The sequence below is a fragment of the Capra hircus genome, chromosome 3, assembly GCF_001704415.2.
Source record: "Capra hircus breed San Clemente chromosome 3, ASM170441v1, whole genome shotgun sequence".
Taxonomy (NCBI): domain Eukaryota; kingdom Metazoa; phylum Chordata; class Mammalia; order Artiodactyla; family Bovidae; genus Capra; species Capra hircus.
The window spans coordinates 33254808-33279372 of record NC_030810.1 but is presented as its reverse complement, the minus strand read 5'-3'; the positions used below and the strand labels follow the sequence as shown (position 1 = coordinate 33279372).

Below are 24565 nucleotides of genomic sequence, written 5' to 3'. Positions count from 1 at the left end.
TGCAGGAGACGTAAGAGACACAGTTCGATCTCTGAATTGGGAAGATTCCCTGGAGGAGGGCATAGCAACCCACTCCAATATTCTTGCCCAGAAAATCCCATAGACAAAGGGTCCTGGTGGGCTACAGTCCATGGGATCGCAAATAGTTGGACATGACTGAAGTGACTTAGTACACATAACTAGTAATTAGATTGAGTCAATGATCAGAATCTTCCGACAGAGTGAAGGCTTAGATCTGATAGCATCACTGATGGATTCTGCCAAATATTTAAAGAATTAATATCAGTACTTCTCAAATTTCCAAATAAGATTGAAGAGGAGGGAATACTTCCTTATCTGTGAAACCACTGTAATCCTAATATCAAAGCCAGACAAAGACGAACTACAAGAAAAGAATATCCCATATGAACATTGGTTCAAAGATTCTCAAAAGAATACTAGCAAATAGAATTCAAAAGCCTATTACAAGGATTATACACTGGCAAAATGAGATTTATCCCTGGAATGCAAGAATGGGTCAATATACAAAAATTAATCAATGATATGCTATTATCAACAAAATGAAGGAAAAAAGCTGTGTGATTGTCTTAATTGATACAGAAAAAAAACATTTGACAAAATTCAGCACCCTTTCATGATAAGGAACAGGCAACAAAATAGAGACAAAAAGAAAACTGTATCACTGCAATGAAAACCATACATGAAAAACACACAGCAGCAAAGACTGAAAACTTTTCCTTTAAGATCAAGAATAAGACAGAGATGCCCACTTTCACTTCCATTCAACATAGTAGTAGTGGAACGTTTAGCCAGAGCAAGAAAAAGAAATAGAAAGCATCCAAATTAGAAAAGAAGAAGTAAAGTTATTTCTGTTTGCAGATGATATGATCATGTGTGTAGAAAATCCTAAAGACTCTACCAAAAAAGCTGTTTAATAAGTAGCAGACTACAAAATCAGCACACACAAACCAGTTGTATTTCTATTCATGAACAGTGAATAATCTAAAAAGGAAAACTACAAAAATAATTCCATTTGTAATAGCACCCATAGGAGTAAAAGACTTGGGAATTAACTGAGGAGGGAAAAGGCTTGTACGGTGAAAACTACAAAACATTTCTGGAACAACTTAAGACGTGAATGAATGGAAAAACATCCTGTGCTTAGGGATTGTGAAACCTAATATTGCTAAAATGTCAGTACCCAAACCAGTCTACAAATTCAGCGTGATCTCTGTGAAAATGCCAGTGATTTTTTTTTTTTTTTTGAGAATTAGAAAAACCCATCCTAGAGACTTCCCTGGTGATCCAGTGGCTAAGAGTCCACCTTTCCACTGCAGGGGTTTTAGATTCAGTCCCTGATCAGGGAAGTTCCACATGCCACATGGCATGGCCAAAAAAAGGAAAAAGAGAAAAACCTATCCTAAAATTCGTATACAATCTTGAGGAACCGAATAGCCAAAACAACCTTGAAAAAGAACAAAACTTGAAGACTCATGTTTCCTGATTTCAAGACTTACTCTACAAGTGTGCAGTAATCCAAGCAGTGTGGTGTTAGTATGAAAGACTTATAGACCAGTAGAATAGAGTAGATAGCCCAGAATTAAACTGTCATGCATATGGTCAAATGATTTTTTGTCAAAAGTGGAAAATGGGTAAAGGACAATCTTTTCAGGAAATAATTCTTAAAAAAAGAGGATCAGTTCAGTCACGTCCGACTCTCTGCGACCCCGTGGACTGCATCACACCAGGCTTCCCTGTCCATCACCAGCTCCTGGAGCTTACTCAAACTCATGTGCATCGAGTCGGTGATGCCATCAAACCATCTTATCCTTTGTCGTCCCCTTTTCCTCTCGCCTTCAGTCTTTCCCAGCATCAGGGTCTTTTCCAATGAGTCAGTTCTCCGCATAAGTATTGGAGTTTCAGCTTCAGCATCAGTCCTTCCAGTGAATATTCAGGACTGATTTCCTTTAGGTTGGACTGGTTGGATCTCCTTGCAGTCCAAGGGACTCTCAAGAGTCTTCTCCAACACCACAGTTCAAAAGCATCAATTCTTTATCACTCAGCTCTCTTTGAAGTCCGACTCTCACATCCATATATGACTACTGGAAAAACCATAGCTTTGACTGTATGGACCTTTGTCGGTAATGTCTCTGCTTTTTAATATGCTGTCTAGGCTTGTCATACCTTTTATTCCAAGGAGCAAGCGTGTTTTAATTTCATGGCTGCAGTCACCATCTGTAGTGATTTTGGAGCCTAAGAAAATAAAGTCTGTCACTGTTTCCATTGTTTTGCCATCTATTTGTCATGAAGTGGCAAATGGGTTCAGCTGCCATGATCTTACTTTTCTGAATGTTGAGTTTTAAGCCAACTTTTTCACTCTCCTCTTTCACTTACATCAAGAGGCTCTTTAGTTCCTCTTCACTTTCTGCCATAAGTGTGGTGTCATCTGCATATCTGAGGTTATTGATATTTCTCCCTGCAATCTTGATTCCAGCTTGTGCTTCATCGAATCCAGCATGAAGCATAATGTACTCTACATATAAGTTAAATAAGCAGGGTGACAGTATACAGCCTTGATGTATTCCTTTCCAAATTTGGAATCAGTCCATTGTTCCATGTCTAGTTCTAACTGTTGCTTCTTGACCTGCATACAGATTTCTCCACAGAAGAGTGGAGCTGGACCTTTATTAGCACTGTATACAAAAACTAACTCGGACCTAAGTGTAAGACCTAAAACAAAAACTCTTAGAAAAAAAGCACAGGGCAAAACCCTTCACAACATTGGTTTCGGTAATGATTTCTTAGATATAACTCCAAAGGCACAATTGACAAGAGAAAAAGTACACAAATTGGACTTCATGAAAATTAAAAATAATTACATCAAAAGACACCATTCACAGAGTGTTAGTTGCTCTGTTGTGTCCAACTCTTTGTGACCCTATGGGCTGTAGCCTGCCAGGCCCCTCTGTCTGTGGGATTTTCCAGGCTTGAATACTGGAGTGGGTTGCCATTTCTTTCTTCAGGCGATCTTCCCAACCCAGGCATTGAACCTGGGGCTCCTGCATTTCAAGCAGATTCTTTACCACCTGAGCCACCAGGGAAGCCCTATCCCCAGAGTAAAAAGAGACAACTCACAGAATGGGAGGAAATATTTGCAAATCATATATCTGATAAGGGATTAACATCTGAATATATAGAGAACTTCTAAAATTCAACAACAATAAAAACCTGATTCAAAAATGGGCAAAAGACTTGAATAGACATTTCTCCAGAGAAGAACTATGTGAATTGCCAATAAGCACATGGAAAGATGTTCGACACCACTGATAATTAGGGAACTGCAAGTTAAAACTGCAATGAGATACTACTTCACATTCATTAGCAAAGCTCTTATCAAAGTAACATAAAATAACAGGCATTGGCGAGGATATGAAGAAATTGGATGGAAATGTAAAATGGTCCAGACACCATGGAAATGAAACGTTGGTTTCTGAAAAAATTTTAAAATAAAATTACCATATGATCCAGCCATTTCACTTATGGGTATATTCCCTGGAAGATTGAAAGCTTGGTCTTAAAAAGATATTTGTACACCCATGTTCATAGCAACATTTTCCACAATAGCTAATGTGGAAGCACCCCAAGTACCCACTGACTGTTGAATGGATAAACAAAATGTGGTACATACATAGTGAGATATCATCCAGCCTTAAAAAGGCAGAAAATTCTGTAATATGCTATAATACGGATGAACCTAGAGGACATTATGCCCAGTGAAATGCCAGGTGTAAAAAGACAGATATTGTGTGATTCCACTTATTTGAGGTATTTTAAGAGTAGTCAAAGTCATAAAGACAGGAATTGTAATAGTAGTTGCCTGGGGCTGAGGGGAGGGAAGAATGGAGGTTATTGTTTAATAGGTACGGAGTTTCAGTTTCACTAGATGAAAAGAGTTATGAGTCTAGTTATGGGTACAGATGACTGTACAACAGTGTGAATGTATTCAGTACCACTGAGCTGTATGCTTAAAAGTGGTTAAGATGGTCAAATTTGGTATATGTATTTTACCACAATAAAAAAAGAATGGTGTTGCTTTAAACATTGACTAAAACTTACTTAAATTTCAGATTTTTTTTCTTTCCATTTTCCGAGTATTTAAAAATGGCTTTAATGGTGTTTATTAAAAATGATGTGGCATAGATGTTGACTGTCTAAATTAGCATACAATGTTCTTTATTTGTCTTTTCGTGTATCACAGTTGCACTGTTTTAAGGCTGATAGCATATTAAGGCTTTTGATAGCACATTTTAGTCAATACAGTGTAATTTTAAAAATCGTTTTAATCAAAAGTAAAACTGGTTGGGAAATACAATATAATCACTTTTCTCCCAGACACTTTTTATAGGAAAAATAAGAAGTGTGAAAAAATTGGATAGGTTTATAATAATATTTACTAAATCGCCTTATGTAGGATTTAGAAAATAAATTTTAGTATAAAATTAATATAATTTAATACATTTCAGAAATAAAAGTCTTACTCCTCCTCCACCATCAAACACCCCATTTCTCTCTTAGGGTAGCTACTATTAATGTTTCTTAAATAGTTTTCCAGAAATGATCTATAAATAGATAAGTATATGTATATAAGTATATGATGGAATTGTACACACGCATACACAAAAACTATATACCCCATCTTTTTTTTTAAAGATTCATTTTCTATAAGGTATTTTGAATGGCTTAAATATGTTCTTCAGTAAGTTCAAGGAAAAGTAGACAAATTGATGTGTACATTAAAACTATAACTGTCTTTAACAGAAAACAACAAAATTCTGTAAAGCAATTATCCTTCAACTAAAAAGTAAATAAATATAAAAAATACATTACTCATACATTCATAAATGTTCACTTCAAGTGGATTGACGAGGTAAATGTAAACAGATGTATTAAAAATAAATCATAGAGTAATATCTCTGATTTCAAACTTGTGAAATCCTTCTTAAGCATAAATACAATAAAAGAAATTTGTAAAGGAGAAAGTTAAGCTTTGGCCAAAAAAATATCAATAAATAAAACCTATAGTGTAGGTTTCAGTTCAGTTCAGTTGCTTAGTGTAGGTTTAATATCCTTTAAAAAAGATTTCCAAGAGGGAATGACTGATTTTAAATGTAAATGCATGCTAATAGTAGGTGGAATCAAACAGCATAAAAACATTAGCTTTTTTCTGGAGTCAACACTTTAATCTTACATTCTAAAATGAAGAACCATTTTTGTAGTAAGATATAATCCAAATAAAATTGGAATTTCATATAAAAGTATAACTGTCTTTATTTGAGGTCTTCCAATTATTCTGGTGGTATAGATGAGTAAACTTTCTTTATTATAGTTTGTTAACAGATTAGATTTTAAAATCTTTTTATGAAAACCTAAAAAATTTTAATTTGTATGGAAGATTTTTGCCCTCAATATACGTTCTTAATATCTGTCATACTTCTTGGGAGTGGGATTATTGTGAACGTTGTATAGTGGGAAGGGCAAGGGAGGAGGATGCTTTACCATATTGTTTAGAGGTTTTTTTTTTTTTTTTTTTAAGCAGTGAGCATATTCTACTTTTATTAAAATGATAATGGTAAATATTTTTAAGAAATGTAATGACATAAAGGTAATTTTAAAATAATGTCCTCATTACTAAGCTTACGTTGTGCTTTTATTAATTTTGGTTTTAGGCCTGTGTGGACGTCAGAGCCAGTTCAGTGTTTTGGCAGCAGATGGAATTTGCAGAAAGCCTCCATGGTCATCCCAAGTTGCCAGAATGGTTGTCTACACACCCTTCTCATGGCAATCGAGCTGAGCACTTGGACAGGCTCATACCTCAGGTGGGCTAACACTACATAAGGCAAGCCTTTATTGTTATGCTATCATTTATTTTTAATACTGTTACTTCTTGTGCCTTGAAAAAGAGCACTAGCCTATCAACCATTTTTATTACCATCAGTTTTCAAAGGATTTCACTGAAAAGTAAGAAATCCTGCTAGTCCACAAGTCCTGGTGAATAAATAGGTATGTATAGCTGACTTTTCATGACAGTCAAGGTTTAGCAACTTTTAGTATCATACTTTGTAGTTTTAACTGATTTGGTGAAAGTCTAAAAGTCAAGGTATGTTTTTCATCATACGGATCATAATCTTAGTGAATTAAGCTTATCATTAAAAATACCAGTTAATGAATTATGTGAAATTTTGGGTTGAGTATTAATTCCAGTAGTGATGCTGGAATTTGTTTTCCTTTTTTTTTTTTTTTTAGGAAAAAAAACCCTTCAGATTAGTTTGCTTTCTGGTTATTTCTCTCAAAAGATAGAATAAAGTATGTGCCATGTGCTCTTTTTTTTTCTTTGTAGAATTCATTAATGGATCAAGCTGAAACAGCTTTCTCCCAAGTAGCATTCACTCTCTTCTAAAAATCTTTTGATTTAACATATTCAGAATGTTTTCTGTGCTTTCCACATAGGTACAAAATGAATGTCAGTCATTTCTAAGGCAGCCTACATCCTCTCTTCTGCCTCACTTGCTTAAAAGCAGAATATTCGTTACCAATTTAAGAATTAGTCTTGGGCTAATTGCTAAAGCGATAACACAACAGATACAGATATATTTATTATAAATGTCTCTTTAAATATGACTTCAAATTCAGAAGAACAAACATTGAGTACCCGCTATAAGAAAGATGCAAAAGAAATAATACATAGTCTTGATATTTTAAGATGCTAAAATAAGTAAAAAATCATTCTTAATATAATAAGGAATATTATTTATCATAAAAAAGTAGAATACAATGGTATATATTGTGAAGGAAGAATAACCTTATTACTTGGTGTAATAGTAATAACCTTATTTTGGGGTAAGCCAAAATATTTGTGGTAAGAAACTACCACAGGATTCATTCATTCATTTATTCATGTGATCACCATTTATTAATATTCATTGCTAATGTACTGTTTTGTGTTGTATTGTGCCGGGGAGTGAGCAAGGAACAAAACAGCCTCTTGTTTTCTTAGAGCTAACATTCTAGTTAAGGAATGCAAATAATAAACAAGCCAACAAACATACATATAGTAAGTATGTCAAGCAGTTATAAGCACGTTGCAGAAAAACAAAGCAGATGAAAGGTGGGAGAGAGGCCTGGGCAACAGAAGGTATACTAGTCAATGTTTGTCAGGGAAGACCTTAATACACAGAATCTGGAAAGAAGCAGGGGAGCAAGTCCTGTGGATATCTGGAGGAAGAGTCTTCTAGGCTGAGGAAGCAGCTGATGCCCAGGACCGGAAGTGAGACTGTGCCTACTTGGTATATTCAAGGGATAGCAAGACACTGGGGCTGAAAGGAGTCAGGGAGGGGAGAATGGTTGAGGTGTGAGGGGTCTTCAAAACCACTGTAAGGTCTTGATTCTTATTTCAAGTGATATGGGAAGTTAAGCGAGGGCTTTGAGCAGAGGAGGCTTGATCTGGCTCGAGTGTTTTATAGTGATCACTGGGTCTCTTTTGTGGACTATAGGGGAGCAAAGGTGGAATCAGGAAGCCTATTTAAGAGGCTCTTGCAGTAATCCTGGTAAGAGATGATGGAGGCAGAAGAGCAGGAGAGAAATGGTCAGATTTTGGATGTATTTTGAAAAGAATGATGACTGGATTTGTTGATATTTTGAGCTTACTTTATGCCTTTTATGAGCACTGGGTCAGCCAGACATAGGTTATTGAGACCTATCCTAAATACATTTCATTTATACTCTTAACTTTAAGGAAAAATACGTGAGAAAGAAAGAGCAGTGAAATTTACTTGATACAATGTGTAGTAGTTACTCACCTTGAGAGACAGCATGGGACTGGGAGAATCAGTTGCATAAGTAACTGATTTGTGTTGAAGAGCACTGACTCTGAGAGTCTTCTTAGTGGCACCCCAGACCCAGGAACCTCATACTACCCTGGGAGTGGCTTAACCTATCTCTAAATCCGTAATAACTGTATGGTTTTCTCTTAGAATTTCCTTTGCTTTTTGCTTAATGAAATTCTAAAAATACATGGTTTGCTTAAGTTGGGTAATGAGTTCTACCTATCTTTTATCTGAAGCTGGTTGTAAATTCCAGGTTTTTGTTTCATCATCAGATACCTAAGGATCTTTAAAGAAGTAGTAAATGTTCTTTAGAAAAGTCTTTAAAATAATAATGAATTGAGTAGTGAGTATGAAAAAAAAAAAAGAAAAAACGGTTGGAGAAACAGATATGTTATTTGGAAGCCAGTGACGAAGAAAAAAATTAAGAGATATTTTTCTTCTAAAAATAAACTATTCTAGTTCAGAAGCTTAATTGAAAACCTCATATAATTTCTTGTATTTTTCCCCCCAAGTGATTAAATTCAATTTGAAGGTAATAAAACTCTACTACAATATTGGGAGTAATTCAGTAGTTGAAGTGAAACTGATAGTACAAGAGTATATTGTTAATTAGAATACATAGTCATAATTCAGAGATAGGAATTCCCTACTATCATAGGTCTAATTTCTGTAATGAAAGAAAACGATTCCTCAGGCAATATATGGGATTATGTGAGTCTGTGTCCTCTTAGAGACTATGTTTTTTGGGTTAGATTTTCCTTAAGGTTTCTTTCCTACTAAAGTGAGGACTGTGTTGGGTTCCACCTAAAGCTCCTGTCCTTTGCCACTTCAGACAGTGATGTACCTCTAAAGGGTGGTTGGGAATATTGCACCAGTGTGCAGAGGTGTCTTGGTCAGAGATGAGGATTTCAAAATCACCAGGAAATGGTGGTGGTTAAAGTGGTGAGAGTGAGTGAGTTCACTTAGGAGGTAAGCAAAGGAAATGCTCCTGGACACTTTGGTGTGTTAGGTAGAGTCCATGCTTAATTGGCAGGAGGAAGAGCCTGTAGTAGGTTAGGTTCATAGGAAGAGAAAAGACCAAGAAGGTCAGGAAAATGAGGTTCCTTGGTCCTCTGAGAATACAAATCTTGGTAACTTTGATGTTTTAAAGTTTAAGTTATTAATGGTTGTATGTTTTTCTTTTTTATTGTTTTCCTGTAGATCATTACAGAACTGTATTACCTTACCATAGCATATTAATGTTTATGTTTTAAATCTATATTTGATGCATTTTTCAACAAATATTTATTGATTACCCCTTATGTGCTAGATTATAGGTATTGTAGGTGTTGTGACCAAAATAGACAAAACCGCCTGCCCTCAGGAAGTTTATTTGGCAGTAAAGGGTGAGAGACAGTGAATAGAATAAGTTAGTAATATACAGAACAAATCACCAATATATTGCCTGTTAGTCAGTAAGAAGTGTAAGGGAGGGACATAAAGAAGGAGGAATTGTGTATTATCTTGGGCTGCCATAACAAAATCCATAGACTTGGTAGCTTAAGCAACAGAAATTAATTTATTCACAGATTTGAAGGCTAAAAGTACAAGATCAGGGTTCTGCCTTAAGCAGCAGAAATACACTTTTCTCAATTCTGAGGGCTGGAAGTTCAATAATAAGGCTCTGGCCAGCTCAGTTTCTGGTGAGATCTCTCTCCATGTCGTGTATATAGCTGTCTTCTTGCTGTGTCCCGTGTGGTATAGAAAGAGTGATTGCTGTTTGTGTCTCTTCCTCTTAGGAGGCACTGTTCCATCACAAGGGTCATACCCTCATGACCTCATCTAAACGTTACCTCCCAGAGGCTGCATCTCTAAATACCATCACATTGGGAATTAGAGGCTCAACATATGCATTTCCCGGATGACACAGTTCATTCCATAGCAGATAGGTAATGTGTGAGCAGAGGTAGTCATGGTTGCTGGAACAGCTGTGTGAATTGGGGTTGGGTCAGAGAAGGTTTCACTGGGAAGAAGGTATTTGAAGGAAGACTTGAAATAAGGGAAAGAGTGAGTCATGTGGCTTCCTGGGAGGAGGAGCTGTCCAGGCAGAGGGAATAGTAAGTACAAGTCCTTGCGCAGGAGTGAGCCAGCTATGTTTGAGGACCAGCAAAGAAACCAGTGTAGCTGCTTGGGGTTAAACGAGGGAAGGTGGAAGAAGCAGGTTTTATAGGTCAACCGAAAAAAAAAAAGGTGGGGGGCTAGGTTTTGCTCAGAGATAGAGCAGCAGTGGGGGCTTCCCTGGTGGCTCAGTGATACAGAGTCTGCCTGCAGTGCAGGAGTTGTAGGGGACTCGAGTTCCATCCCTGGGTCAGAAAGATCCCCTGGAGGAGGGCGTAGCAACACGCTCCAGTATTCTTGCCTGGAGAATTCCATGGACTGAGGAGCCTGGTGGGCTACAGTCAATAGGGTCACACAGAGTCACACATGACTGAAGAGAGCCTCAGTGGAGTGTTTTGAGCTGAGGACTAGAGGAGTAACAGGATCTGTGTTGTATTTGAAAAGAGTGTGATCTACAGCTCCTACAAAACAGTATAAACATGTAATTTTGGAGTGTTTTAGTTTAGTATATTGTTCAGAAAATAAGCCAGTTCCTTTTTGTGTTTAGTTTCTAAATCAAGCCTCCAAATTGGAAAAAAATATCCTTGCTTTTTTAAAAAATGTGAATGCTCAGATAATGCATGTGTAAATGCCTTTAGTTAAATATAGTCCTGTGATCCACTAGTATTTAAAAAGGATAAATAAAGAGTTATAGTAATGATATTATTTGTAGTTAATGAATACGGTATGTTATAATTTTATTTACTTGAAATAATCAGTTAAATTTAGGAAACACATACCCCACATATTCCGTTACCATAACAACTTGGGTGAAAAATTGAAGAACAGATGTTATATCAACCTGTTGATGTTTAATAGTATGACAATTTTAAAATTATATTCAAATTTTAAATTTATATATACCATACATAGTCCTTGAAAGAGATATCTTAATTTTTTTCTGTAAGTATCATTATACTATATGAATAGATGTTAATAAGAAAAACTGTATAATAACCTGGGGTTGAAATTTACTTGAAGGATTTATTTTACAACTGAAAGCATTTATACTAAATTTTTTTATATTTCTTCTCTCACCAACTCTCTGTCATCCTTTCCTTGGCATGGGGAAGGGGATAGAGAATAATAGAGTATATAGGGAAAGCATTTAATTTGGAATTACTAGTTGTCTGGGGTTACGTTATTATAATTTTGAAAAGGATTTATTTTTTAGTACTCTTAGAACTTTCAATGTCAGCTTTATTTGTAAACTGTTTTTTAAATCTTGAGTTTCAAATTTACTACATTTAATTTTTAGGTACAAGAATCACTCAGTGGCAGACCATAAATGCATTCATTTTAATCTCATTTTATTTCAGATTCTTTAAACTTTCAGGAAGCTGGGGGTTTTAACTCACGTGTAAATCATTCTTACATATTTATAATTGGACAAAGTAAATGCATAAATCATTAATATTATACGTCTCATAAGGAGAAAATATGAGGGTGTTTAACATTGAAGTGAAATGTCGTTGTTGGCCAATGTACACAAACATACTGTTCACCTTACAGAATTTCATTTTGTCTGACATGAAGAGTGTTGAGGAGAAGGCAAATATCATAGCAGCTACTGTAATTGAATTGGCCTCTGAATCATATAAAACCAGTAAGCCTGACAGTACCATTGTCTAAAACCTTAAAAAAATATTATGGTGCATTTGATGTGTATCTACTTGAGACTGAAATGAATGGGCTATTAGAAAAAAATTGCTTTTGGGAGGAAAGGGGAGAAAAGTAATGATATTTTTAGAAAAACATGTTTAAAAAAATGGAGGTGATTTTTTTTTTCCCCCTTGAAATGTCTTGGTTTCTATTTTCAAAGGAGGCTTTTAGCCTAACCATGAGGCTTCTTTGGCATTAATTTTTTTCCTGTTCTCTTTCCTTTTTCTCTTTTGAACTTAGTTAATTTTTTATGCATATGTAATTGCTGTTTTACTTGATATGTAGTACCAGATATAGTTCATTTCCTTTTCTGTGGACAAGTATCATTTACAGGTTTTAAATTTTCCACAACTTACAGTGTGGTAAAATAGCTCTAAGGCTATGAAAGACAGAGATAATACCCAAGGATGCACTTGGCAGGACCCCAAATGATCTTTTACTACCCATTTCACATTCTTTCACAGTTTTCCTCTTTGTTTCCTATTGTCTTCTGTTAACCTTTCAAGTAGACCCCAGATCAGATCGTCCTGTCAGACTAATAAAAAACAAGTTTTCTGGGTATTTTTAATTAGCCACACATTGTATTGTGTTTTCTGTTGTATTTCCTGTTCCTTGAAGTGGTAACCTTCTTATTCTCATTATTTTCTCTTAAATTTGTTTCTAGTGAGTTTTAGCACTGAGGTTATTGATACTAAAATTTCAGGTCTTTTGAAAAGTATATGCTTACCTTCAGAAATTAAGGAAGAGAGTTGGAAATTCAGAGGATGTAAAGGGACTGCTTTCATATTTCAGGAAAAACATTTAAACCTCTCATGAGCCATTTAGAATTAAAAGATATTGATGCAAAATCAAGGTTGAAGTTATAGAAGTGTAAAAATGACAAAGGAAAAGTGAAGATAGGAAAAAAAGGTGTTTTTTTTTTTAAGAAAAGATTTTTAGTTTTATTTTTGATGGTAAAAATGTTAAAACATATATAAAGATAGAGAATAATTTAAATAATTTAATGAACCCCCATTTTCACTCACATTCAGTAGTATTAACTTTTTATACATTTGCTTCATTTGCCCCTTCTCTTATTTCTTTACCCTGAAGTATTTTAATGCAAAACTTACAACATGAGGGCTTTCCCTCCTAATACTTCACTGTGCATTTTAGAAAGTAGTACTGTTTTCTTCTGTAATCATACCATCATCATAGCTAAGAAAATTAAGTAATTTCCCCTTAATAAAGTTAAATATCCTTTTATACTCAAATATGGCCCCCAAATATAGTTCTATAATTAGTTTATTCAAATCATGATTCAGCAAATCCATATAGCATTTCCCTGCTTTGTCCCTTAAGTCTGTGATTTTAGAACAGTCTCCCTTCCCTTTGATTTGTTTGTTTTTAAACATGTTATTGATGTGTTGAATAAATTTAGACCCACATTCTAGATTTATCTGATTGTTTCCTTGTGGCCTTGACCAGCTTCTTTCTCTGTATGCTTGTAAGTGGCAGTTAACTTTTGGCAAGAATAGTTTATAGGTGGTGCAGTTATACTTCATATACCTTCACATTAGGAGTCTTTTAGTCTGGCTGCTCCATGTCCAGTGATGTCACATGTGATCAGAGGGTCTGTGATACCATAACCCCTCCTTTGGGAATGTGGTTTTCCCTCTCATAGCCAGCAAGTGATTGTGAGGTGATGATATGGCACTCTGCCAAAGATCCAGTTCTTCAGCAACCTGAGAAGTGTTTTTAATTGAAGAAATATCCTCCTCTCTCTCAAAAGGCTAAGCTGATGGTGTCTTCAGAAAGTGAAAATGTTAGTCGCTTCAGTCGTGTTCGACTCTTTGCGACTTTATGGACTGGAGCCCACCAGGCTCCTCTGTCCATGGAATTCTCCAGGCAAGAATACAAGAGTGGATAGGTAGCCATTTCCTTCTCCAGGGCCTATTCCCAACTTAGGGATCGAACCCAGGTCTCCTGCATTGCAGGTAGATTCTTTACTGTCTGAGCCAGCAGGTAAGCCCTGTGTGTCTTTAGGAGGAATCTACCTATGTAGAACAGTGAAGAAGGAACTCAGAACAGCCAAGTCAGCTCTAATGGAACAAAAGATGTTGCAGGCACATTTTTCTCCTATTTAAGAGTAGATTTAAGATGTAGGTAAGAGAATTTTTTTTTCTTTTAAATCACAATGATGATGAGTACATAAGAGTTGAAAGGCAGGTTGGTCACAGATAATTGTATTGATATTTAATAAATAGGTAGTGTCTGAGAGTCCTCCACTAATAATACCACGAAGATCTTCAATTCATCTCAACTAAATCTAGCATTAACGACAAAAACCAAAGCCCCCCAAATGCCCATTTTCCTCAAATAAGATAAGCTTTAAATAATAGAAAAACTAAAAAAAAAAAAAAAAAACACCGAATCTCAAATCTCAAGCTAATTTAAAAAATTAACTTCATCAGAGATGCTTCCCTGGTGGCTCAAGTGGTAAATAGTCTGCCTCCAATGCAGAGGACTTGGGTTTGATCCCTGGGGCAGGAAGATCCCCTAGAGGAGGAAATGGCAACTCACTCCAGTATTCTTGCCTGGGAAATCCCATGGACAGAGGAGCCTGGAGTGCTGCAGTCCATGGGGTCACAAAAGAGTTGGACACAACTTAGCTAGTGAGCACATGCAGAGGCAGCACCATGTAAAGCTGCATGATAAGGCTGATTCAGCTACATGGAAAGTGACAGGAAGAAGGAAGAATGACTTTACAAATGTAAGACACACCCACTTCAAAAAGTTTCTTCACTTGTGAATACTGCAGAGCAGCTATTGCAAAGAGCAGAATTGATGCTCCAGAGCAAAGACTTATTGATGCTCGGAGATAGAGCGACATACATAGCACATCCAAATTAGAACATCCGAAGCTAAAAAAGGTGTTTAAAAATGGAAGCGTATTGAAGACACAAGGAAATCCAAGCTGCATATAACAGTGATAAGGGTCATTTGTTTTGTCTTTCAACAAGACAAAAGACATTTCTTTAACTTGTTTCTATGTCACATTTTTAATTTAGATAACGTTTCTCAGGATAAGTTTTTAGAAGAATCCCAGAGCATCATGCAAGAGAAACCTGACGTGAACAGACCTAGATACATACATTTATCAAATGTTTGCCCTTCATTGCAAAGACAGGCTTTTACAAGATGCCATGGTATAAAGAGAAATTTTAAAAACACTTAAAGAGACTTTGGATCTTACTTTTCAGACTTTGGAGAAGTGTAAGAGTTTAGAGGGGAATGGAACAAAACCAACCAAACAAAAGCCAGTGGAATGAATACATTTTGCTGTGGTATCTAGCCAAACCAACTTTTCTTGCTTTTAAGGTGGTGTGTGCTCACTCAGTCGTGTCTGACTCTTTCTGACTCCATAGATTGTAGTCTACCGGGCTCCGCTGTCCGTGGAATTTTCCAGGCAAGAATACTGGAGTGGGTTGCACTTTCCTACTCCATGGGATCTTCCTGACCCAGGGATCAAATCCACGTGTCCTGCATTGACAGACAGATTCCCTACCACTGCACTACCTGGGAAACCCCTTTTGTGATGAAAGATCCCTTAATAAATGAAACACATACAACAAAGTGTCAGTGAAGTACTCAGTAGCAGTAGTGAACTTTTCAAATCCACTGATGCTTGAGAATTAGATAAAATATATAGTCTAGCTTGCTATTTAGCAATATATAGGATTGTGATTATAGCTTGCACCCTGCTCTTCTTAGAAAACCAGAGATCACGTAAAGAAATTAACAGAGAATCGAGTTGAATAGTACAAAAATAAGATTTAATGGACATTATAAATTAAATGCTTGGAAATGAATGTTTATTTTCTTCTTTACTGTGTCCGTGCTTAGTTGCTCCAGTTGTGTCCAATTCTTTGCAACCCTGTGGACTCCAGCCCACCAGGCTCCTCTGTCCAAGGGGTTCTCCAGGCAAGAATACTGCAGTGGGTAGCCATTCCCTTCTTCTCCAGAGGATCTTCTCAACCCAGGCATGAGGTGGATTCTTTGTCATCTGAGCCACCGGGGAAGCCCTGGTGGCTTCCCAGGTAGTGCTAGTAGTAAAGAGCCTGCCTTCCAGTACAAGAGACATAAAGAGATGTGAGAAGGAAACTGAGATAGCAGTCTCTCCTGGATGTTTAATGAATGTTTTATGTATTTGTGTGGAGATCATGCCTCCTTCTCTCTTGGCCTAAGAAAGGGAAACTTTCTCCTTCCCTCCTTCCACTATAAGATGCTTTAATGATAAGTATTTAACACTGAGCCCAGGATTTCAAAGTAGTTCATATCATAACACCAATTTAGATAAAACACCTGGCACAGGGCAAGACACATAGAAAATGAATGGTGAATGTTAGTTCTTTCACTCCTAGTGGAAATCTTTAGGCTGGCTAATCCCATATTTAATGCTAGGTCTTCCATGGGATTCTTAGAACTGTATATTCTTATGTGAATACATTCCTGCTTTCTCTTAGGCTATAAAAACTCTTAAGAATGTTTTTCCTATGACATTTATCATAATGATTTATTCATAGCTTGTGTTCTATAAATGTTTGTTTAAAATTCAGCATGCATTTATTAAGTACTATTATGTGCAGTGCTTGGATTTAAATATAGAAAACAAAGTAAGGGAAAAAGCATATTCTAGTTACATAGTAGGAAAGCATTGCTTACTTCAAGAGAGGAAGGCATATTAAATAAGATAGATTTGAGTTTATAAAAAATAAAAAGTGTTGATACCACAAAGCATAATAAAATAAATGTGGAAAGGAAAGTGAAAAAAAGAATGTTTTACCAACATATGTGATAAAAATCTTACAATGCAAAACAGATGAAGACTTGATGAAAATATATGTGGTCTGTAACAGGATTCTGCTTGATAGGTAGAGGAGAAAAACAGTTGACATGTGAAGAAATACTAATATAAACCTTTATGAAGTATATATAGTTTTTCTAGCAGTTAAGGAAAGTAGCTCAGATGTTGCTGAAGTTCGTTTTGTTCAGTAAAGGATTACTCAGGAAACATAATGTGCAAAAAAAAAGAAAGAAAAACCATTAGTACATGTAATGCAGAAGTATAAAAAACAAAACAACAAAAGTGGGTTCTAATTCCTTTTTTCTAAACCTTTTTGCTTTTCCATGTGCTGTGCTGTGCTAAGTGGCTTCAGTCATATCTGACTCTTTGAGGCCCCTTAGACTGTAGCCTGCCAGGCGCCTCTGTCCATGGGATTCTGCAGGCAAGAATATTGGAGTGGGTTGCCATGCCCTTCTCCAGGAGATCTTCCCAATCCAGGGATCAAACCTCGTCTCTTATGTCTCCTGCATTAGCAAATGGGTTCTTTACCACTAGTGCCACCTTGGATTACTTCCATGCCAGCTTTTGAAAAAGATAGTTTTGTTTTTAAGACACATCTTAGGTTCATAACAAAATTGAATGGAAGGTACAATTTCCCATCTACCTCTTGCTTCCATGTGGGCACATCCTCCCCCTCTATCAAAATCCTGCACCAGAGTGGTACATTTGTTACAGTAGATGAACGTACATGGCCACCATTATTATAGCCAAAGTCCACAGTTTACATTAGGGTTCACTCTTAGTTGTACATTTGGTGGTGTTTTGACAAATGTATAATGACATGTATTTATCCTTATAGTACTACATAGTGTAGGTTTCATTACCCTAAAAATACTCTTTGCTCTATTCATCCTTGTCTCCCTCCTGCCCCCTAACAAACAAGGATCTTTTTAGTGTCTCCATAGTTTTGCATTTTTCTGAATGTCACATATATAACTGGAATCACACACTATGTAGCCTTTACAGATTGGCTTTTTCTTCCCCTCTTAAAAACACACATTTAAGGTTTCTCTATGGCTTTTTATGGCTTGAAGATTTTTCTTATTGGTGCTGAATAATATTCTGTTGTCTGCTTGTTCACCTACCAAAGGACATCCTGGTTGCTTCCAAGTTCTGGCAATTACAAGTAAGTAAACAAATAGTAGGCAGTGTTTTGTTTCCTCTCTAGGGTTCAATTTGCTTCTCTGTAAAATTTAACACATGATTTCTAAGAATTCTGAGGTTTGAAATTATGTGGTTATCTAGATAGAAATCATGCACTCTTAAATAGATTAGGTCAGATATGATTGTATGCTGATGACATTATAAGGTGATAAACCCTTCCTGGTGAAAGCAGTCTGGTCCTGTATCACAAAAATTACACTCTGTTCTTATGCTTTTGATCAGATCATTTTATTTTGGGGTATTTCCCTTCCCAACTGGAGGTTAGAAAATAACATCTTTTTTTTTAAACAAAGATTTTCATAGCAGGGTAACTTATAAAAGCCACATAAAACGAAACTATGGAAACTATTCACAAGCCCAGTAATGGGGAAATGCAAAGTGAATTGCTTGAGGGCAGGGATCATGCCTGTTTGTTCTGATTCGAGTGTACCTAGCACTTGACTCAATATTGTGTTCTAGGTTTCTGTTGAAGGCAAAAGTATTGAGTAGAGTAAGGGAAAGAGAAGAGCTTTTACTGAATATAAAAGACTATTGGAGATGGTATTCTCTTCTCTTTGTTTGCTTTTTCACATCTCTCATTGTTAAACTCAGTTGTACCACCTGTTAGCTGCTGAACCCCACACTAGGGCCTTTACTGACACCTGGGAAGGCCTTGGGCGTGTGATGTAGCAGCCATGACATAATGGCTCCTCACTTGGGAAGGAACATCAGCCTGGTTATAAAGGAGTTAAAGCAAGAGTAGTATGTCCCAGTTTTGCCAGGACAGTCTCAGTTTGTGCCTGATGTCTTGGTGTAAATCTTACTTAAATAGCATTTCCTTTCACTCTCAAAGGTATCCTTGTTTGGACAGTAGGTCACCATTTGGCTGAGGGTCTGAATTTCTGTTTACTTTAGTGCTGTAGCTGGGAAACATTGTTTTTCTTTTTTCAGTTCAGTTTAACAAACATTTACTTAACGCTGAGTACATATCACATTCTGTCATATTGTGAGATACAAAGAAAATTCAGACAAGACCTCTGTCACCAAAGAATTTCACTTCAGTGCTTTTTCCTCTTCATTTTGGTAACTCACAGCCTCATTCAGAGTCAGAGTCCTAGACCCAAGCTCTTGCCCTGGCCTCAGCCATTTAAAAAGACCCTTTTCTGACTTGCCTCTGGTTGTATGCCCTCCTCTCCTGTGAGACCTAAGGGAATATATAAGTTACCCTTTTAAGAACCTATGCTGTCATCATTTGGGATAATGGAATTCCTCACCCAGATCCTTTGGAGTCTGTTTCCGGAGCCTGTGTGGACCTCTTCCCTTGGACACGTGCACACAAGGTTCTTCGTAGTGCCAGGTGGGCAGTGGTGGGAGAAGGGAGTGGACAGCAGACCAGTGGCAGCAGCCAGGGTAGGCTCCCTGCAACCTTACAGTGAAATTCAAGAATGCTAATTTTGTGTTTGGCCATCATCGTCATTTTGATTGTCTGTTCCTCAGAGTAGAACAGAACATTTTTGTGTAGTCATTTTAGATATTTAAATATATGGTGTCTGAGCCTCCGTTTGCATTCTTGCCATGGACCCCACAGATGTCAGAAGCAGGTGCATTCAGAGGAAGACCCAGATCCCTTCCCTGACCCATGAGATCCCACACGATCTGCACCTGCCACATACCCACTCTGCTGCAGCTGTCCTGGCTTCCTCACTGTCTGGAACATGACTCTCCCATCTCAGGTTCTGGTACTCACTGCTGCATTTTGGAATTATCTTCTTCTGGATACCTGAGTTATTTCTTCCCTCAGGTCCTGTCCTCTAGGTCTTCCCTCCACCCCTCCAGGTCATTATTTTATCAGTGAGACCTAATGAAATGTTCAGTTCAGTTCAGTCTCTCAGTCATGTCCCACCCTTAGCGACCCCATGGACTACAGCACGCTAGGCCTCCCTGTCCATCACCAACTCCCGGAGCTTACACAAACTCATGTCCTTCGAGTTGGAGATGCCATTTAGCCCTCATCTTCTATTGTCCCTTTCTCTTCCTGCCTTCAACCTTTCCCAGTGTCAGAGTTTTTTCCAGTGAGTCAGTTCTTTGCATCAGGTGGCCGAAGTACTGGAGTTTCAGCTTCAGCATCAGTTCTTCCAATGAACATTCAGGACTGATTTTATTTAGGATTGACTGGTTGGATCTCCTTGCAGTCCAAGGAATTCTCAAGAGTCTTCAACACCACAGTTCAAAAGCATCAATTCTTTGGCACTCAGCTTTTTTTTTATAGTCCAACTCTTATATGGAAAAACCATAGCTTTGACTAGACAGACCTTTGTTGGCAAAGTAATGTCTCTGCTTTTTAATATTCTGTCTAGCTTGGTCATAACTTTTCTTCCAAGGAGCAATCACCTTTTAATTTCATGGCTGCCGTCACCATCTGCAGTGATTTTGGAGCCCCCCAAAAGAAAGTCTGTCACTATTTCCATTGTTTCCCCATCTATTTGGCCATGGAGTGATGGGAGTAGATGCCATGATCTTAGTTTTCTGAAAGTTGAGTTTAAACCAACTTTTTCACTCTCTTTCACTTTCATCAAGAGGCTCTTTTGTTCTTTTTCGCTTTCTGCCAGAAGTGTGGTGTCATCTGCATATCTGAGGTTATTGGTATTTCTCCCAGCAGTCTTGATTCCAGCTTATGCTTCATCCAGGCCAGCATTTCACTTGATGTACTCTGTATATAAGTTAAATAAGCAGGGTGACGATATATAGCCTTGATGAACTCCTTTCCTGATTTAGAACGAGTCTGTTGTTCCATATCCAGTTTTAACTGTTGCTTCTTGACCTGCATGCAGATTTCTCAGGAGATAGGTAAGGTGGTCTGGCATCCCCAACTCTTTCAGAATTTTCCAGTTTCTTATGATCCACACAGTCAAAGGCTTTGTTGCAGTCAATAAAACAGAAATAGAAGGTTTTCTGGAACTCTCTTTCTTTTTCTATGATCCAACAGATGTTGGCAATTTGACCTCTGGTTCCTCTGCCTTTTCTAAAACCAGCTTGAACATTTGGATATTCACAGTTCACGTACTGTTGAAGCCTGGCTTGGAGAATTTTGAGCATTACTTTACTAGCATGTGAGATGAGTGCAATTGTGCAGTAGTTTGAGCATTCTTTGATATTGCCTTTCTTTGGGATTGGAATGAAAACTAACCTTTTCCAGTCCTGTGGCCACTGCTGAGTTTTCCAAATTTGCTGGCATATTGAGTGTAGCACTTTCACAGGATTATCTTTTAGGGTTTGAAATAGCTCCACTGGAATTGCATCACCTCCACTAGCTTCGTTTGTAGTAATGCTTCCTAAGTAAGGCCCGCTTGACTTCACATTCCAGGATGTCTGTCTCTAGGTGAGTGATCACACCACTGTGGTTATCTGGGTCATGAAGATCTTTTTTTGTATAGTTCTTCTGTTTATTCTTGCCATCTCTTGTTAATATCTTCTGCTTCTGTTAGGTCCATATCATTTCTGTCCTTTATTGTGCCCATCTTTGTATGAAAAGTTCCCTTGGTATCTCTTATTTTCTTGAAGAGATCTCTAGTCTTTTTCATTTTATTGTTTTCTTCTGTTCCTTTGCATTGGTCACCGACGAAGGCTTTCTTGTCTCTCCTTGCTATTCTTTGGAATTCTGCATTCAAATGGATATATCTTTCCTTTTCTCCTTTGCCTTTAGCTTCTCTCCTTTTCTCAGCTATTTGTAAGGCCTCCTCAGACAACCATTTTGCCTTTTTGTATTTCTTTTTCTTAGGGATGGTCTTGATCACTGCTTCCTGTACAATGTCATGAACCTCCGTCCATAGTTCTTCAGGCACTCTGTCTATCAGATCTAATCCATTGACTTTGTTTGTCACTTCCATTGTATAATCGGAAGGGATTTGATTTAGGTCATACCTGAATGGTCTAGTGGTTTTCCCTACTTTCTTCAGTTTAAGTCTGAATTTTGCAATAAGGAGTTCTGAGGCACAGGCAACTCTCAGTCTTGTTTTTACTGACTGTATAGAGCTTCTCCATCTTTGGCTGCAAAGAATATAATCAATCTGATTTCATTATTGACCATCTTGTGATGTCCATGTGTAGAGTCATCTCTTGTGGTGTTGGCAGAGGGTGTTTGCTATGACCAGTGCATTCTCTTGGCAAAACTCTGTTAGTCTTTGCCCTGCTTCGTTTGTATTCCAAGGCCAAATTTGCCCGTTACTCCAGATATCTCTTGACCTCTGCTTTTGCATTCCAGTCCCCTTTAATGAAAAGGACGTCTTTTGGGGGTGTTATTTCTAGAAGGTCTGTTAGGTCTTCATAGAACCGTTCAACTTCAGCTTCTTCACCATTACTGGTTGGGGCATAGACTTGGATTACTGTGATATTGAATGGTTTGCCTTAGAAATGAACAGAGATCATTCTGTCATTTTTGAGACTGTACCCAAGTACTGCATTTCAGATTCTTTAATTGACTATGAGGGCTACTCCGTTTCCTCTAAGGGATTCTTGCTTCTAAGGGATTCTCCTAAGGGATTCTCAAATCCCCTTCCCTGCTTCTCTTCCCTTAATGTGCACCACTATCCAAGATTTAGAAGCGGTAAAAGACTAATTTTTTCCCTCAAATATGTTTCTTTCAAAATCCCTTAAGAATCTAAGACTTTCTTCTCTTAAAAAATTTCTATTTTGGTTTTCATGTTTTAAAATCATCCATGTACCTGCTTTAAAGAAGTAGGTACTAGTTCTCTGAGGCTAGTATGTGAAGCAACAGTCTCCCTATCATGCTTCCAGTTTCAAGGGTAACTGCAACTCTATAAATTGGTTCTTTCAGTATTTCCTACCATGTCCATGGAACGTGCTTATATGGCTACTTCCTAACTTTTTGGTGTTGCGTATTATATGTTTCTTTTCTTCCCATGGTGGATGAGAATTAAGGTCTCTCTGACCACTGTCATATCCTGTGCATACACAGGCATGAATATAGCTCTCCTCCTTTTGGTTAGATAAAGATAGATTTTTTAAATACTGTAAACACTAATCACAGCTGAGCCATTTGTATACTATGCTTACTTTTCTTTTTCCTTATTTTATTTTCCCTGGAGTTAAAAGGTGTTGTGATTTTGATTTGCTTACTTGTCTAGGTTACTAGCATCATTTCCACCCCAGACTGTCCCACTTATGTATAACTTCTTTCAGTGTGTTCACATCTTTTTTTTTTTCTCTTGAAAAAAGTCTCTGAGTCTTCAGATCTTTTTGATCGGAATATTATTCTCAGGATTGGCTCGAGTTTGACAAATCATAGAAATACCTTCAAGAAGCCTTGTTTATTCCCAACAAGACAGTGGGCAGTCATTGCAAATACAGTTGTTCTTTGCACATACCTTATTGTATGGATAAATCACGTAAATATGACTATTTACTATGAATTTACATATGTTCTCTTTTACATGTTGTATTTAAGATTCCTTTATTGCAGAAATACAGAATGTATTCTTATTTTTCATTGTTTTAATTAATTTATATGTGTGTATATATTTTGTATTGTATTCTTTCTTTATAGGCTCTCAAAATTAGAGAGACCTGTAATTGCCCACCACTTTCGGGACCAGACCCTCGATTACTATTCAAACTCAGCATGAAGAATTTTCTTGAAGCAGAAAAAGAAGACCTAAATATCACTGTTAAACAGAAAATGGATGCTCTTCCCATCCAAAACCAGAAGCAAATACCATTAACATGTATAGTGGACAAAAGAACTGGCAGCTGAATTAAAATTTATGAGACACAGGATACATGAAGAATGCAGCAGTCCTTATCATTTTCATGTTATTTTTTTAAAAATGATGTTTGAAAGGAAAAAAAATGGATACTCAGGGTCAAATCATGTATATTACAGGTATTATCTAAATTCTTATACTAGGTATTTATTTTTCATGAAATATTGATATATTTAATAAATTTAAAAATATCTTTAATCAGGAAAATGTCACAGAATAAATTTGTATTACACATTATTTTTGAATCTTGACTTTTTTAATCCGCAAAAGTGAACTAGCAGTTATATTTCTTATTTTCTCTGATGTTTCATTTCATTACCTTGTGGTAACTCAGATGTTAAGGGAGTTGAATCAGGCTGATACCAGTGTGAAGATAATTTAACTGATCAACTCTTTCTAACACAGAATATTGAGTCTGTTGTGTATCCTTGTCATTGGTGCCAGCACGAGATCTACTTTTTCACTTCTGAAAATAAAGCAGACTAAGAAATCATCTTGGTGGTTAGCTATCAAACGCAGGAGTTTGGTTGACCGTTAAAGATAGCTGACTATAGATGGAGGGTTTTCATGGACAGTGACTGGAACTGCTGGATGATAATTTCGTAAATATTAAAGAAATGGTGAAGATGGATTTTTTAGCTCACTGTTTTGTTCAGGCATTGTGGTCTCAACTTACTTGAATATCTCCAGATGTTTAATATCACTGATTGCCCTTAAAAAAATGTTATGTAATGTTTGATACATGGAAAAGGGTATACAAATACACTATAAATCTATGGGTAGATTTGAATGAGGAGATACCCCTCATCCAAAGTAAGGAGCAGCGGCTGTGCTTTGCTGGAGCAGCCGTGAAGAGATACCCTGTGCCCAAGGTAAGAGAAACCTGAGTAAGATGGTAAGTGTTGCAAGAGGGCAACAGAGGGCAGACACACTGAAACCATACTCACAGAAAACCAGTCAATCTAATCACACTAGGACCACAGCCTTGTCTAACTCAATGAAACTAAGCCATGCCTGTCAGGCCATCCAAGATGGGCGAGTCATGGTGGAGAGGTCTGACAGAATGTGATCCACTG

At 37.1% G+C, this 24565-nt stretch overlaps 1 protein-coding gene across 5 annotated transcripts in view; it reads left to right on the top strand.

Moving 5' to 3' along the window:
* OMA1 (OMA1 zinc metallopeptidase) overlaps positions 1–24118 on the top strand; it is a 62855-nt gene extending 38737 nt beyond the window's left edge. For 4 of the 5 annotated variants that reach the window (XM_018044687.1, XM_005678349.3, XM_018044697.1 and 1 more), the window contains exons 8-9: positions 5727–5876; positions 23273–24118. In XM_018044687.1, coding sequence (XP_017900176.1) covers positions 5727–5876; positions 23273–23479 — 357 coding nt within the window. In that variant the 3' untranslated portion in view covers positions 23480–24118. Of the gene's footprint in view, positions 1–5726; positions 5877–9661; positions 9812–23272 lie in introns of all 5 variants that reach the window. The other variant, XM_018044702.1, reaches the window with a different exon arrangement.